At 28.8% G+C, this 17140-nt stretch overlaps 3 protein-coding genes across 11 annotated transcripts in view; 1 reads left to right on the top strand and 2 right to left on the bottom strand.

Annotated features, from left to right (window-relative positions):
• Positions 1-17140, top strand: part of LOC118449964 (coiled-coil domain-containing protein 137) — a 30898-nt gene that overhangs the window by 1571 nt on the left and 12187 nt on the right. For 3 of the 6 annotated variants that reach the window (XM_085658739.1, XM_085658741.1, XM_085658740.1), the window contains exons 3-5: positions 1413-1586; positions 1662-2310; positions 2404-2614. In XM_085658739.1, coding sequence (XP_085514865.1) covers positions 1510-1586; positions 1662-2310; positions 2404-2613 — 936 coding nt within the window. In that variant the 5' untranslated portion in view covers positions 1413-1509 and the 3' untranslated portion in view covers position 2614. Of the gene's footprint in view, positions 1-1161; positions 1587-1661; positions 2311-2403; positions 2615-3474; positions 3616-8109; positions 8414-9074; positions 10685-17140 lie in introns of those variants that run through there. The other 3 variants (XR_014982417.1, XM_035885255.2, XM_085658742.1) reach the window with 3 other exon arrangements.
• On the bottom strand, positions 479-1184 carry LOC146872844 (oxidoreductase-like domain-containing protein 1). Of its 3 annotated transcripts, none has more exons than XM_085658748.1 (2): positions 931-1184; positions 479-859 (listed from the first exon to the last, which is right to left on the bottom strand). In XM_085658748.1, exon 2 carries the CDS (start codon positions 838-840, stop codon positions 586-588), a length of 255 nt encoding a protein of 84 aa, XP_085514874.1. In that variant the 5' UTR covers positions 841-859; positions 931-1184; the 3' UTR covers positions 479-585. The 3 variants fall into 3 exon arrangements, with proteins under 3 accessions (XP_085514874.1, XP_085514873.1, XP_085514872.1); XM_085658747.1 differs by having other exon boundaries at positions 486-859; positions 943-1184; XM_085658746.1 differs by having other exon boundaries at positions 487-1184.
• BORCS5 (BLOC-1 related complex subunit 5) lies at positions 2793-4752 on the bottom strand. Of its 2 annotated transcripts, none has more exons than XM_035885435.2 (3): positions 4665-4752; positions 3864-4188; positions 2793-3788 (listed from the first exon to the last, which is right to left on the bottom strand). In XM_035885435.2, exons 2-3 carry the CDS (start codon positions 4166-4168, stop codon positions 3293-3295), a joined length of 801 nt encoding a protein of 266 aa, XP_035741328.1. In that variant the 5' UTR covers positions 4169-4188; positions 4665-4752; the 3' UTR covers positions 2793-3292. The 2 variants fall into 2 exon arrangements, with proteins under 2 accessions (XP_035741328.1, XP_035741311.1); XM_035885418.2 differs by having other exon boundaries at positions 2797-3794.

Consider the following 17140-nt stretch of genomic DNA (forward strand, 5'->3'; position numbering starts at 1 on the left):
ACGCTTATGTATCTTCATACTTTCGATGTTTTGTATTTTTACTATTTTTTTTTCTGTTCTTTTTTTTCTCAATAATACTTTATATACTTGCTTACAAACTTGAGTTTCGATGAGATTCAAATAATTGGTATTTTTTACGATATCTTATCTTTCTTTGCAACGTAGTACAAATGTATATCGTAGTATACATACACGCTACATTAAACTAATTTGCCGCGTTTTTACATTTATTCTTCAATTTTTTTTTGAATTTAACGTTCGACCAAAATTTTCATAATTATTTATAAACTTTTATCTTATTGTCAATCATTTAATAATTTTATTTCATGAACGAACAATTTTCATAGGTTAATTGACATAGACGTAGTTAATTTTATTATTAGGGAAAAAAGAAAATAGAGAGAATAGAATTTTGTTAATAAGGAAAAAAAAAAAGAAAAAAAAAAAGAAAGAAAAAAGAAAAAGTAAGAATGGTATTAATTCGAAATATAAAAAAGCACATATTTTTTTCTATTTAATTTGATATCTAAAAAAAGCAATGTATGTACAGATTTTTAAAATAATAATTATTATTATTATTTACTACTATTCTTTTATCAAATTTCGACATCTTAATTCCATCGAAAGATATGCTTTCATGTTTGGATCTTGAATTTTCTCTATAATTTGTTTTTGTACATCCAGATTATTAACTTCAATAGAGTTACTCAGTTTCTCTGCGTATTGAATCCAAACGCAATTATTACAACCAGACATGCAGCAGTTGGTAGGCTCTGTAATATCTTCTATAGAGAGAGAATCATCAGCTTTTTGTTGATCTTCGATTTGTTCATTAGACATTCCTGTATTTCGGTTATCGCTAGAACATAGTCTCAAGGTCATGAATATGCCCTTCCAATTATCGTAGATTTGTCTTTTGACGTTATTTACTTTTGAACGAACCAGATTCATTGTTATTTAGGTTAGATAGATGGTCATTTGAATGTATATTTAGAACGACATTGATGTTATTTTATTTATCTGATTGTTAAACGTACGTTTAACAATCAAATACTAGATATGTAGGGTATACTTAGAAAAGTGGCTGAAGCGAATGTTTTTAGGAAGAAAAGTTCTTTCGTAAGATCACAAACTCGTCTTTTTTTGTTTTCTTGCCTTTTTTTTTTATTTTTTTTTTAACGTCATAAACGATAAATAGACAAATAGATATCTATTACGTGAGATAAATAAGTAATCTTGAAGAGACATCTGGCGAGTTATATACTGAAATACGTTTTCAAAACTAGTATTTTACGATATAAATTTGTAATAATATTATCTCGATGTTATTGATAACATTTTATAAATTTGTATTTATATTCTATTGAAAAATTCTAATGGATAATGAATAATTTCTTAAGCTTTCATTTTAGTTTGTATGTAGTAGCGTGTAAATAAATTGTAATATCTTCCATGTGGGTTTACGTCGGTTCAATGTCATTTTGAAAATAATAAATATTGTTTGTGACAATGGGTCGCAAAATTCCGGGGAAGAAACATCGTGGCGTCAAGGATCCTGAAAAACAGCGTGCTAAACGATTAGCTGAGTGAGTTTTCTTTCGAGTAATCACCATTGTAAGTTAGTGTTTTTGAAGGTTAGCAACGTTGTTATGAATTTGTAGGTTAGAAACAAAAATAAACGCTCCGCCGAAAGATGTCAAAGAGCAAGCAGTATCAAAAAGTTTGGAAAATTTTATTAGACTTAAGGAAGCAGTTAAGTCTGGTAAAATAAGTAATGTGAAGAAAGTAAGGAAAAGGAAGAAAAATGGATTAATATGCGTTGGCGGTGAAAAACCAAAGTCGTTACATCCTAAATCAAAACCAGAAAAGGCAGTTCCAATATTTCAACAAAAACCCGACGAAAGTAACAATCGATTTTTTTATCGTGTCAGTCAGGAGACTCATGCTTTTCTTAATGAAACTGCCTTTGAAAAGAAATACGATGTCGTTGTAAATAGAAATTCTAATACCGGAGAGGTCGAAGGTATATCTAAACGTCCTAAAGATGAGTTGGATGAATTAGAGAGATTGAGGGCAAAACATAAAAATATTAGAAAAAAGAAAAAGAATAAAGAAGGCGAAGGTGATATGAACCTTAGTAAATCTCAAAAAAGAAGGCAGAAGTTGTTAATCAAGAAGAAAAAAAAGGAAGAAGATTTAATTGATAATTTTCAAATATTTCAAGATGATGTGAAATTTGGAGAAACAGTGCATGCACCGCCTAGATTAGTTACCAGACCTAAAAAAGCTAATCTCACGGATACTATCAAGGTAAACTTTAATAACAATTTAACTTTAAATATATACTGTAGATATATAATATATTTACATTCTACTTTTCATATTAAAATTCTTTTCCAATAGCCAGGAAAGAAAAATTTGCTTCTACATTCGTTATTCGCAAAGAATGGTTCATCCAATAGCAATACTACAAAATCGGTTGTCATTGATAGATCTGGTAAACGTAAAAATCTACCAGCTAGTGAAAGAAGACAACTGGAAAAAGAACAGAGCAGTGTTATTGCAGCATACAGACAGTTGAAAGCTAGGCAATCTGCTGATGTTGATATTTAGGGTATGTATTTATAAAAAAAATATATATAAATGATTCAAAATTTATTTATTCTTCGTTTTATTTTTAACACTTATATATATGTATCTATGTGTCTATATATATATATATATAGACACATTTTTATAATATCTCTAACATTTCTTAAGAAGTCATAAAAAGAGTGATTTACTTCTTTCTTTTAAATAAAGTAGATCCCCTTGTATTCTATTGCTTTTAATATATGTATATGTTCATATTATTAGAAGAAAAAAAGTTCTAGCATAATTCTCTTAAATCTCTCTATTCCTTTTTTTTTTTATTATTATTATTATACAATCGTTGAATTCACATGAAAATAGATGTATCATACAAATCCCTGTTTTTCAAGATTAAGCGCATTGTATTTAATATACAATATTGGTGTAAATATTAGAAATCTATATGACTAAATATAGTGTGCAGGTAGACCTTGTAATCCAAAGTGGTAACTATTCAAATCACTTATAAGTATAGTTATAGTTCCATAGATATAGTTCCATATTCATTCTACTCACATCTAGTTTTACAATGGGGTGTTGATTTGTAGACAGAGAATAGAACTTATGTAGGCATTTCTAGAGTTTAAATCTTTGTACGTCATGCATCAAGCTGAAAGAATATTTTTTCGAGCTATTAGATTCGTAATTGTCATATTAGTATCTATCCTGTCGTCCATACAAATGGTTCTAATCTGTCTTCGATCGGTAAGAAATTATTAAGTGTCTCAAGACTCTCTAATGTCTGATTAAGAAGCGAATGACATTTGGTCAGTTGTCTGCTAAGTTCATGTACTTTGTTTAGTTGTTCCGTAAATTTTGCAAATTTCTTTTGTCTTTCTACAGCCAGACTCAAAATTCTATTAACTTCAGCTTCAAGATTAATGCATAGAGCTGCTTGTTCTCCAGCTATCATTTGTGCATTAGTATTAAGATGATGTTGATATCGGGCGCATACATTAAATAATCCAATGGGATCCAATCTTTCAAGAACTTCTGGATCTCTTACTCCTGGTGGTAGATTCAAAGTTCCACGCATAATTGGTAGAAACATGGGAATACTTTGTAATTTGACTAGATCTGGATCTTTTTCCGTGCTAGGATCCGATGCAGCTGGTTTTACCACCACAATATTATGAAGTTTGTCAGATAATGGTTTTCTATGACTGATAATGAAACAAAGATTTCATAAATGAAAAGATAATTATTAATAAGCTTCGAATGATTTTACATACCTATGAGTGAAGCTATTTCTCCTCCTTGATATATCCTGTGCTCCTAAACTTTTTCCCCTATACAATTGTAATTGTTTGTTGCTCATCTTCGGAGAGTCTCCGATAGGTCTATTTACAGTATAAGATATATATGGTAGATCAGAATCTGAACATATGCTAGCACCAGGACTTGTACATCTAGGTGGAGTATCTTCTGGCACTTTTTCGCTGTTTGGAACGCTTTTACCACGACGAAGTTGTCCAGTCCTTGCTCTGCCATTACTTGTGCTCTGAGTACCACTTTGTGAGCTTTGTTCAGAACCCATTTTGCAAGTACGTAGTTTACCTTTTATATCGTTACAAAAATCACAATTTTTCTTGTCAATATTTCTAATAATAATTTAAAAACTTGCATTTTCATTCAATTAATAAATATATTTACGTTGACACAAAGAGAACCGTAATTAAAAGCATTTTACGAATCGTACGATTAGAGAATATAAAAAAAAAATGTTTGTCACGTCCAGTAAGACGTCATATCATAGATTTTCTTTACGTGCAATGGTTTAACATAAATACTTTTTAAATAATGCATTATGATCCAGGATCATAGTATTACCAGGTGTACCGGTACAAAACAAATTGTTTATAAAATTAAATTTAATCAATAATAAGAAAGTACGTAAGTGTTTTGATACATATTCAAATGCAATTAATGTTATTAATATAACAAGTTATTAAATTATCGTATTCTATTTGTAAATATCCTTATCTTCACGACATTATATATATATTAATTAATTGATAATTGCAAATAATTACTATTATCTTTGTATCCCTGTTGTCAAAAGTTTCTCTCTTTTTTCACCATCGACTGTCGTCTTTAAGATGTACAACCAGCAGTTGCAATATTCTTTAGAATTGTAGCGACATCTGTCGTAAAAACGCATAATCTTTTGAACAATCTAGTATCTTCGTTATCTTTGATCGATAGTTACGAAGTGACCTTTTTTTTTTTTTAATTAGGTATGATCATTATCGAATAAAATATAATATAATTGATTTTTAAAATAATTTTTCCATCATTGTACTTCGGATAAACATATTAATTTTTTTTTTTGTTAAATCAATAATTGTACACTTTTTTTCATTTGCTAGTATTATTTTCTTTATGCAGTAATTCAAGTCAAAATTAAAAAGAGTATGAAATTTTTAATAAAGACATTTCAAAAGTTTTGTTAATCTTAAATGTAATAGTCAACGAGTTATATTGTTTGATCTCTTGAAAATTTATTTCGCTTGGCTCGATCAAATATCGAAAATTAAAAGTCGTCACCAATGATGATTTCAATATAAGAAATTTTAGCATATGAAATTTTATCGGGAAGCATATCACTTACAAAACAGTTTTTTTCAACGATAAATAATTTTGAAAAGAGTTAGGAATTAAAGAGATGCCTTACCTTAAAATAGATTTCAAAAATAGATATCGCGAAAATGAGTTGCATAAGTTGAAACGTTTGAAGATGAAAGTTCAATCTGGTGCGAACGACGTCATAATGTAAATTACACGATTGGAATATTTTTTTTACAAAGGAATGCGTTTGATCGTATTGACTTCGAATTTGCATAAATATAGAATAGGCGTCACTTAACTTGAAGCGTTTCTTTCTCATTCTCAGAAATCATAATGCAAATTTATTACTGTTGATATCTTTATTACCAGATTTGTCAATATGAACGTAAGAAACGTTAACTTTGCTTTGTATGTTAAACTCACAATTGGAATTCGGATAAACATAGAGATGAAATATTTTTGCTTGGGTGTTATAAATGAAAATGTTTCCTGAAATTACAAAGCAGAACATAGGAAAGAGTGAGAGAGAGGGAGAGAAAGGGAGAGAGAGTGTATGTGTGTGAGAAAGAGAGAGGTAGAGAAAGATTGAGAAAGGTAGGCACACTACGTTCTAATATTTCCATTTAGCCGTATTGTACAGCCGAATAGAACCAGGTGAAATTGTAAATAATTTCAAAATTCTTGTATAAATGGACAAGGCATTTAAATTTTCCTTCGTAATTCCGTACATTCGTCTTCGTAATAGAAAGGATTTCTTGTCGTAAAGTAAAAACGACGAATCCTTGTTACGAACTAAATTGAAAATACACGTTTCAATTCTTTTCTTTTACTTTTTTTCTTTTAAAATTTAAAACATATATATTTGTTTGTTTGCTTTTTTTTTTTTTTTTTTTTTTTTTTAATAAATTTCTTTATACAAAATTTTAATAATGTTCGTTTTTATATTATATTATTTATCGTTACTATAACGAAAAATTATTTTTCTTTTGTTTTTTCTTGTTCGATTTTTTTTTTTCCTTTTTTTTCCTTTTTTTTTCCTTTTTTTTTTGTAATTATAAACTGTAATACTCTTTCCGCATTTATTGGAAATTATATATTAAATATGATTACATTGTAAAATGATATATTTTCATATTTTATCATAGAAATTATATATTCGCGAAAGCATAAAACACCCGCAATAAATAAATTCTGTTATTCGATATCAAAAGTTGTTCGAAAATTTTTCCTATACAATTGTATAACCGCATACATTTATTTTTCTTGACAAATTGAACGAAATAAATGAAAATTTTGGAACGTAAAGATTTACCATCGGAGAGTTCAGTTTTCGTATACGCAAATAATTTCAAGTTTAGGTCAAGGTACGGCCCTTTTCTTTTCTTTTTTTCTCCCTTTTTCTGGTTGACATAACACGCGTTATCTAGAGATGAATCGAGACTGATGGAGGGCACCTCTTTTCAAACTGGGCCAAAAGGGAACACGTCGTTGCTCATTTGGAAGTTGCAATCTCGGGATAAGAATCATCACGGAATGCATAGGCAAGAATAAGCGTACTTGCTCGCGTGCTAGAACGAGGGAGAGAGAGAAAGAGAAAGAGAAAGAGAAAGAGAGAGAGAGAGAGAGAGAGAGAGAGAGAGAGAAAGAGAGAGAGAAAGAGAGAGAGAGAGAAAGAGAGAGAGAGAAAGAGAGAGAGAGAGAGAGAGAGAGAGCAGATGGAGATAGTAAGGATGATGGTAAGCATAAAAGAGACATTAAATTTGAATTGTTCATACGGTAGCACGTCACTGACCGCAACTTAAAGAGGCATAGGCGTAACTTAAAAAAAAAAAAAAAAAAAAAAAAACATGGATTTTTTCCTCATGAAAACGCAAAGTGAAAAGTGAAAAGGAAGATAACGGGGAAAAAAAAGAAAAAAAAAAAAGAAAAAAGATAAAAGGAAAAAAAAATTATTTTATTCTACTAAAATCGAAATATCATAAGTACGTATTAAAAATGTTGTCAAAGTATTAAAAAGTACATATAAGAGTTATAATCATACGGATAAACACGCATATGCTTTCACTTTCTCTTAAAACAGTTTTAAGGGGAAAACGAACTCGTGCCGATAATATTATTTCTGATCGAAACGAAACACGGATTTACAGTTTAGAAAAGGTAGCCCGTTAAGTATAACGATAAAATTTATAAAAATGTAATAGCAACTAAGTGATATTAAATGGTGAAAATCAAGCCAGCAATTGGTGAGAAGTGGAAAAAAATAACCAGATTAGAAATGACTTAGACTATCTAATCATTTGTATGCGAGAATTAATTATCAGCATATTTCGAATTACGATTTTTTTTTTCCAAGAATCTCGAGATTATTGATATATCATATTAATTTTTTTTAATATGTATAAATATTTATTAAATATATGTAAGGTAAAATTTATTTTTTATATTGTATTTACATGTATATATATAAATATTATATATATATATACATATATATGTATATATATATATGTATGTATATATATATATGTATGTATATATATATATGTATGTATATATATATATGTATGTATATATAATATTTCTATAATATACATATATAATTTAATATTATTTTTAAATATTTTATATTACTTTTTTTAAATTTATTTTATGTATATTATACGTGCAATAAAATATAAAGTATACGTCATTTTATTTTGTTGAATATTTTCGCAAGCATCTATCTATCTTATATTATTTAGATATTTTCTATATCTATATCTATATCTATATCTATATCTATATCTATATCTGTGCTAGTTTTTTTTTTATTCAAATACATTTTTAAAATTGATTTATTTTAGTATTAGCGATTCCATTAGATATTTTTTTCTTTTAGATGAATGAATTTTTTTTTTTTTCTTTTTTCAGGAACATCGTTTAGGCACTATTATCACATATTTTATGCGAATAATACGATAATAGGTTTTTCGATCATCGATTTCTTACTTATCAATAGTTCGATGAAGCTTTTTGTATGTGCAATATTTCGTACACGCAAAGGTCATCGAAAATGCAATGACACATCGTATTGACATTATCACAAGCAAAGTTAATTTCCCTTTAACAGCTAGTTATTGTCCGGCACGTTATGAAACGCGTCCTTTCAAAGTGAACGTTTCGGTAATCCTTGAATGTGTTACCAGTTTGCATATTCACGAAAAATACGAATGCGGTAAAATACTTTTATTAATTCTACAAATTTATTTTATTTATTTATTTATAAAAAAAAAAAAAAAAAAAAAAAGAAAAAAAAAGAAAAGAAAACGAGAAAGAGGAACGAACAAACAAAACAAAATCATATTAATTAATTAATAAATAATTATTATTTATTAATATTCATTTATTAATTTATTATCTCTACATAGTAACTTATTTTTTATTTTAGAGATTAATAAAAAAAAAAAAAAAAAAAAAATAAAAAAAAAAAAAAGAAAGGAAGACAGAAAGTTTTTTATGTGAAATATATATTATTTAATATTAGATAATAATAATTAGATCGTTATATCTTATTCAATATTAGATTGAAATTACAATTTCTTTGACGTTGATTAGGATAAATTGATTTATTGCACTTATTCTTAGTAGATTTCTTTTCACGTTTCTCATCTGTCTTGGGATGAACATTTTTTTAACCCCATGAGAATTTTCAAAAAGTTTCCGATGATCATTTTTTAAATAAAATTTTCGATAATCTTTTTTTTTTTCTTCTTTTTTTTTTATTAATTCTTTAGATATCTATCGTATTATGTTCTTCGATCGGTACGTTTATTCAGTCAGTTTCGTTAAATATTTTTCGTCAAATAAAAATGTCCGATGGTCATATTTATCGGTAGAATAAGATGGAAATCGTCGAAATCGGAACGAGATCACGAAGAAAAGAAAAATCGAGGAAGGAATTCCGGATGCGAGAATCCCGATCGCTGCTTGGTATGCGGAGGAGTTTGCACAAACATCAAAATTTCGTCGTACCCAGTCGAAAATTCGCTCGTTCGAGGCTGTTTGCTGGGCAGATCAGCATAAAAATCTACCGTTTATGGTCCGTCTCTATAACTTTTTCTCGGTCAATAGAGAAAGAGAGAGAGAGAGAGAGAGAGAGAGAGAGAGAGAGAGAGAAAGAAGAGGATGGAGAATAGAATGGAAGAGGGAGGGATAGCGTGAAAGGAGAGTGCGGGTGAACGGAGAACGATAGATTATTTCATTTTTTCACCGACGATGTCAACAACGTATTTATTGCTTTTTTGTTCTTTTTTTGTTTTTTTTTTTTTTTTTTTTTTTTGGAATTTTTATTCGATCTTATCGTGAATTCAAAAATAAATAAACAAAAAAAAAATAATAGTAATAATAACTGGGTGAACGATCGACAACCTTATCTACGTTCGATCGAATCATATTATTTATGAAGCGAGATAAACGCGTATCAAGTGTGCGTGATAACGAGCTTGACTTTTTAATCAAACACGATTGAAATAAAACGTTCGATGGATTTTATTGGATAATACATCGAATTATTTCTTCCTTGTTCGACGATGAGCACTCGTCTAGAAATAATCTTGAAATATGAAAGAAAGATAAGAGTTACGTTAAAACGGAACGAAATTGATAATTGGACGATGATTTTTTCATGTCTTTTGTTTAAATCTTTCATTTTTTTTTTCATTCTTTTCCATTTCTTTTTCTTTCCTTTTTAATACTACCGATTATATTTAAATATTTTCTGACAGTTATTTTGAATTTTAAATCGTTTTTAATTTTATAATTATTGGATTTATTTAAAAATTTATTCCGGATAAAATTAATCACAATATGAAGTGAAGTTGATCCTTAATAGTAATGTTATTACTTTTAATAAATGAAGTAATGATTATTTAATTGTTTCACTCGAATAAATTTCCTTTGCATTTCTTTGTCAATGGCGATTAATCTTATTTTAATTTTATTATGAAAGATTTATTTTACCGAATTATATTTAATTTTTCATCGAAATAAATTGTTAAATATATTTAAATTATATCTGTCTAACGATAACAAAAAATAAATCACGAATAAACTGCATATATTTATACGAATTTGTGTTTAATGAATAGCTTTTTTGGGAATTCAGGTGAGCGCACACGTAAACACAGTTATTATTTGCCGAAAATGTTAATGTAGGATAAAAATAAATTACTATTTTCTAAATTGTTAGATTTAGGTCAAATAACAAAATTTGTTATTTAAGAAACTTATGAATATTTGAATGAAATATATTGTTTTATTTTTATTACATTATTAATACGATGAATGTTAAAACAATGATCAGCGAAATTTTTAAAGGAAACAACAAATAAAGAAACACATTTATTTTTAGTAAAAGCGTTATATTTTAATGACCGTGGTGATATGACGGAATATGATGTGGAATATGAAAAATACAAAATAAACACCTTATATAATTATTTATGCGAAATATGTTAATCATACGAGTTACGCAAGATATCTATGTAGTTACGCTTTCTAGATCTACGTAGATGATACGTATACGAATCTTCGTATTTATATTTTTCTATTAATCTCTATTAATTTTAACAATTATAATGATAATAATATATATTTGAATAATTATTTTTCTATACAAAGATAGAAAGATAAAAAATTTTAAAGATAGAAATTGTTCCCTTTTATCAGTAAAGTATTTCTATTAATTTGCATTCAATTTGTATTCGTCGATTCTTCGATAAATACAAATTAAAATTCATCGATCGATTATCTCACGAATGAACAATAAAATTAGATATTTTATTATATCTTTATGTCTTTATTTTATATCTTATTAATGTCACTAACTTTAACCTTCAACATTTAATATTTTGCTGATACCTTTCATATGTTTTTCTTTTTGTTTAAAAATTTATTCATTTAAAAAAAAAAGAAAAAATCCAACATGACGTAGCTAATTTACAAAAAATCTAATATATATATTTATATATTTATATATATATATGACATTTTACGATATGAATGTATATTTACGTAAGCTATCCGTTATGTACATAATCTAAATATAATGTTCTCATTCGAATATCACGTTAGATAGGTAAGTAAAGCCTTTAGATCGTTCTCTGACGACTGTTTCAGACGCGTTTGATGTTGCTTAATGGCAATGCTGTAATCGAGTTTGCTGTCATGTGCAGCTTTCTGAATGTGCGCGCGCGCGCGCGCTTACGATCGCTCGTTCCATTGTAAAGTGCATTCGCGTACTTGTGCACGCTCGTCCGAAAGTTCCTCCTCGAAGGACGAGGACGTTTCAATACGTGTCTTGTCTTCTTCGGACCTCGCACCGGGTCAAGTCGTTTTGCATTTATAGCAAGTGAGTCTCGCGACATCGTTCTAACTCTATTGTCTTTCTACTCGACTCTTCGAGTTTCACCGAAACTCCATTTATCTTTTATTTTTGAATTTGTTTACGCATTAAAAAAAAAAAAAAGAAAAAAAAAAAGAAAGAAAGAAAGACAAAGAAAGAAAAATAAATAAAAATAAAAGATGAAAGAGAGAGAAAAAAAGGATCCTCCCTCGATTTATATTCGATCTATAATTATTCGATTGAGAAACGTATTCGTTTTAATAACTTTTACAAAATGTTTATTTATTAATGCTTACATTATCGATTATTGTTTTAAATATTAATATTTATATCTCGTGTTTGATCGTAAATTATAATTATACTGTACTGTATAAATATATACATCCTGTTATTGTCGTTGCATCGATATGAACATGCATAATACTTTTAAACGGAACGATGATAGTAAATGAATATAATAATTATCTCTTTTCCCAAATGTAAACATTATTGTTTTCCTATAGTATGATAATATTATAATCTATCGATAAAAATAAATTATCTATCATATCTGTCGATAAGTATAAATCATCCGAAAAGAATTAATGATCAAGTTATGAGAACTTACGAACGTATGCAGAAATAAATTATTGAAATGAAAGAGGCAACGTAATCTCGTTCATTATAATAAAATAATTTATTTTTGTTTCCTTTTTCTTTTTTCTTTTTTATTTTTATTATTTATTTTTTTTTTTTTTTTTTAGGTTTCTTACAACATAAAGTAATTTTTCGTAAAATTTTCTTATCTAAAAAAACTAAAAAAAAAAAAAAGAAAAAAAGAAAAAAAAAGAAAAAGAAACGAAGAAAACAAAAAAATTTGTCATAACATTTCAATTTTCTTTTCTTACAAACGATATATGTATAATTAATGAACACCATAGTAGTAGTATGGTCGAAGGGGTGGGGGTAAGTCAAATGACGAACCAGTAGAAGGGATAGCGCGAAGTTAGGAAGCCGCGTGCGCGCGCCTCTCTCGAGTCAGTGAGCAACGAGCTCTCGTCGCGTGAGTGTTGTTGTGTCGCGACTGTCCTTTAATATCGTTCGACCACGTGCGTGGATTTTCTTTCTAAACAGTTAATACAATACCCGACTGATATATCTATATATATATATGTATGTATGTATGTATATATATATATATATATATATATATATATGTATATATCTATCTATGCGTTAAAATTTTGATTTTGAAATTTGTCAACATTTCTCTTCTATTCAAAATTTGTCGATTATTTCATCCATTGAACTCAGATACCAGCTCGTAGGAGAAAACGGATTTTCCTCCGTCACTACGGAAGAAAGGATCGCGTGACCGAAAAACGGATCGAAACTTATTACGATTCAAATCGAATCTCAAATCATATTATATCGAGGTAGGTATGTTACATTTTTTTTTCATTCTGTTTCTTTTTATATCTTCTTTTTCTTTCTTTCTTTTATGTTTTCTCTCCCCCTTTTTTTTTCTTTTCTTTTTTCTTCTTCTCTCCATGCGATATATCATATATATATATATATATAGTTGTTGAATATTGAACTATCGCGGGCGTGTATGAGAGCGTTCGATGGGATTCGATGAAAATTTTAGATTGGTATTCAGGAATCACAAGGAAAGGCGAATGGGTCACTGAAATATTTACGGAATCGATCAAGCTGCGTTTAAGGAGAAGAGAATGATCGGATGGCATAGGTGCTCAGCTTCTTTCTGATTTGATTGAAATTGAAGTCGGTTTTGTTTAAATTAAAAATCAGATTTTATATAACGTAAGAAAAGTTTGAAATTATATGTACATACCGTATCTACGTTACATACATAGCAGCTTTTTCTTGTTCGTTGACTTGAGAGAAACGGCAAGAAAGTTTATTCCATTAGCTGCTCTCGAGCCGCTGTAGCAAAGAAATCCGATGCAAAGAAACGTCGAGCTTTTAACAGTTAATATTGTTTCTACTATACTCGCACTGTCTTGCGAAGGAAAGTGCTGTTCCTCGTGGTGTAACCGTCTATTCTATTCTTCTCGTATTTGAACGCACACAAGGACGACATCAACTTTCGTCCTTAGTCGATAGGATTATTATTTTTTTTTTTTTCTTTTTCTTTGAAAGCTGAAAAAGAACTAAGAAAGGATTAACGCTTTTTCTTCGAAGGATACAACGACGAAAAAATTTTGATTTTTATTTTGAAAACATTCAAATACATTTTACGATCAAAATCAAGTCATCAAATTATTCATTTGTATTGTTTATCATTGACATTGTTTAATTTATTTGTTAGATAATTAATAAAAATAAATGATACATTGTATAGCCATTTAATCGTCAAATAGGATATAGATGAGTGTATAATTAAAAAAATGTTAATCTGTGTTACATATAAGTAAAAAAAAGTCTATCGCTATAATAAGGAAAATAATTCATTTTGTTTTAGCTTGAAAATAATTTTCTTTTTTCTTTTTATCTTTTCTTTTTTTTTTCATTTCATTAATACTATTTTCATTGTATTGATTTATTATTTATTTATTAATTAAAAATTCGAATGCTATGTGTTTCTCTTATTGTTTCCATAAAAAAGAAAAAGAAAAAGAAAAAAAAAATCTCGAGAAAAAGGCTCGTTCATGATCAATATAATTTTATGTAATAGTTTGTGGGTATAACTTTTTTGTTCTCTTATATAATATTCTTTTAAAGCAAACTACTATAACAGACCCCAAATAATTCATTTTAAACAAAGTAAACATCCAGTGGTCTTTAATATTGTTACATTCGAATTTCTAATATTTGTATACGATGATATTCTATAGATTACTCTTTTGAAGCGTTTGTATTGGGGGAAAACTCTTTGGTAAAGTCAAGCAATGAGGAATTGGGAAATAGTTGCACTGGAAATAGACTATTTGGTTGGCGCGTCGTTTCATCTTCCGGTTTGTTTAATTAAACAATAGTCATTGACGGAAATGGAGCGAGAAGATCGTTCGACTACCGCCTCTCCTCGTCATCCTCCTCCTCCTTTTTCCCTCGCTATTCTCTTTACATGTATTCTCCAGTTAGATTACTGTTTTGACAAAAATGGAGATACGGATATAAGATGACAAGATTAACGAATGACCTTTATGTAATTAATTTATGATACTTCTCTCTCACGTGATAGTACATCCTCGTATGTCGTTAAATATAAATCTTTATATATATATTCTCGAATATTTGTTGTAATAATTAAGAAATCATTATGGATTTGATATAATACGAGTGGTATAAAGAGTTTATACGAGTGGTATAAAGAGAGAGAGAGAGAGAGAGAGAGAGAGAGAGAGAGAGAGAGAGAGAGAGAGAGAGAGAGAGAGAGAGAGAGAGAGAGAGAGAGAGAGAGAGAGAGAGAGAGAGAGAGAGAGAGAGAGAGAGAGAGAGAGAGAGAGAGAGGGAGAGGGAGAGAGAGAGATAAAGAAAGAAAGAGAGAGAGAGAGAGAGGGAAGGAAAACTGTGTGGGTGGTATTTTCAGGGCCGATAACGGTCGTACAGACGAAAATTCACAGTGAGCGCTTTTGAATATAGATATGACATCAAAAATAGTTCCAGTTGGCTCAAGTTCTTGAACAGTATTACACTTCTCTTTATTTTTTTTGTATTTTTTTTTCGTTTTTTTTTTGTTTTTTAATTTACAACAAGAAGACGGTTTTTCTTGTTACTTTTTTTTTTTATTTTTATTTTATTTCCTTTTTTTTGATATTTACGATTATGATAAAACAAGAAATTTTTTAAGTTGTGGAATATATGGATAAAAATATTTGTTGCTTTTTTTTTTTTTTTTTTTTTTTTTTTTTATTATATATATAACGAAAATTGTCCAGTCAATTTACGAAGTTAATCGAGGATGTTATTCTTCTTGATTTTATTTTTTTTTTTTTTTTTATTTTGTTTTTTACTTTTTTTTTTTTTTTTTTTTTTTTCATCACGGAAAACTACTAGTCGACTTTGTTACCATTCGTCACCTAGCATGAAGAGAAAACTTTTGAACGAGCCGACTAGATTAATTATTAAAATCGATTAAAACGATTTACGGTGCTTGTTTTCCAACATAGAGGCGAGCATGCTCGTTTTGTATAAATATATCGCGATATTGGTGGGCACTACGTTTCTTTTTTCTCTCTTTTTCCTTTCGTTCTTTCATGGAAAATACGATGAGGGAGGTGGAGGAGGAGGGGCAGAGGGTGTTCTATAACGCACGTTCCTATTAAGTTTATATTTGTTTTCCGACAATTCCACGATACAAAATTTAACTTTCCAAATATTTTTTTGAAAATTTCAGAATTTAAGATGGAATTCATTGAGTTTAACGTTTTAACGTTTCCTATCTACGATGAATATTCACGCTATCAAGATTCGTGGAACTTTATCAAAAAATAAATATTACGATTTAAAGAAAAAAAAAAAAAAAAAAAAAGAAAAAAAAAAAAAGAAGAAAAGAAAAAAATTGTCAAAATATTAAAATCTAAAATTTAGATACTAATGCATATTTTTATTTGTAACCGGAGTCAGTTCAATGAAGATATTTCATTTCTAAAATATTTTATATCATAAGAAATACGGATACTCGACGATATTACGATCCTTTTGAATTATTTTAAACGTTACTCGATCGTTTCAATTCCGAAAAAAAAGGGAAGAAGAAAAAAGGAAAAGAAAGAAAAAAAAAATAGAACATAAAATTAGATAAAAATAGAAATTATTAAAAGTATAATTATCGAATATGTAGCTCGGACGTATTAAAAATAACAACGCGTTCAATAATAATTTCTTTTTTTTTTTTTTTCTCGTGAGAAAAAAATGTGTGTATATATATATATATATATATATATATATATATATATATGTGCGTGTGTGTATGTGTGTATATATTTTCGATATCACTGAAAGAATTCATATAACGTCGAGAACTTTATAACGGAAAATTTCTGTTCATATTTAATATAGATCTAAGATATAGATATTGGAAATAAGCTCTTCATATTTCAAGCAACTTGTATGCGTTGCATTTGTTCATTCTAATATCGGCGAGCAGTGGGTGGACGAGATAAGACCTAATCAAGGAGATGCGGTTTTATCCATGGCAAACGAAGACACACTGCGACTCGTTCAGAAAAAAAGAGACAGAGAGAGAGAGAGAGAGAGAAAGAGAGAAAGAAATAGGTGCAAAGAGAGAAGAAAGATCGAGAGAGAAAGAGAGAGAAGGCTTGACGGAAAATACGTGCCTGACATAACAAAAGAAGTTTAAATTTACTCTGAAAGAATCCTCGCGGTTTATCGTTGCAATTTTATCTTGGCCTTTGACAAAGGTTATCTCTCTTTATCTCACTTTTTCTCTTTCTTTCTTTCTCTCTTTCTCTCTTTCTCCTCCTCCTCTCTTTCTCTCTTTCTCCTTCTCTCTCTCTCTCTCTCTCTCTCTCTCTCTCTCTCTCTCTCTCTCTCTCTCTCTCTCTCTCTCTCTCTCTCTCTCTCTCTCTCTCTTTTTGCTCTGCTCTGCTCTGC

The sequence above is a fragment of the Vespa mandarinia genome, chromosome 8 (genome assembly GCF_050613455.1).
Source record: "Vespa mandarinia isolate Hongniang chromosome 8, ASM5061345v1, whole genome shotgun sequence".
Taxonomy (NCBI): domain Eukaryota; kingdom Metazoa; phylum Arthropoda; class Insecta; order Hymenoptera; family Vespidae; genus Vespa; species Vespa mandarinia.

Excerpts from the sequence above, each read along its gene's own strand:
- LOC146872844 (XM_085658746.1), bottom strand. The coding sequence starts at position 951 with ATGAATCTGGTTCGTTCAAAAGTAAATAACGTCAAAAGACAAATCTAC.
- BORCS5 (XM_035885418.2), bottom strand. The coding sequence starts at position 4,168 with ATGGGTTCTGAACAAAGCTCACAAAGTGGTACTCAGAGCACAAGTAAT. Across the intron at positions 3,795-3,863 it reads AGAAATAGCTTCACTCATAG|TCATAGAAAACCATTATCTG; the intron begins GTATGTAAAATC and ends TTTCATTATCAG.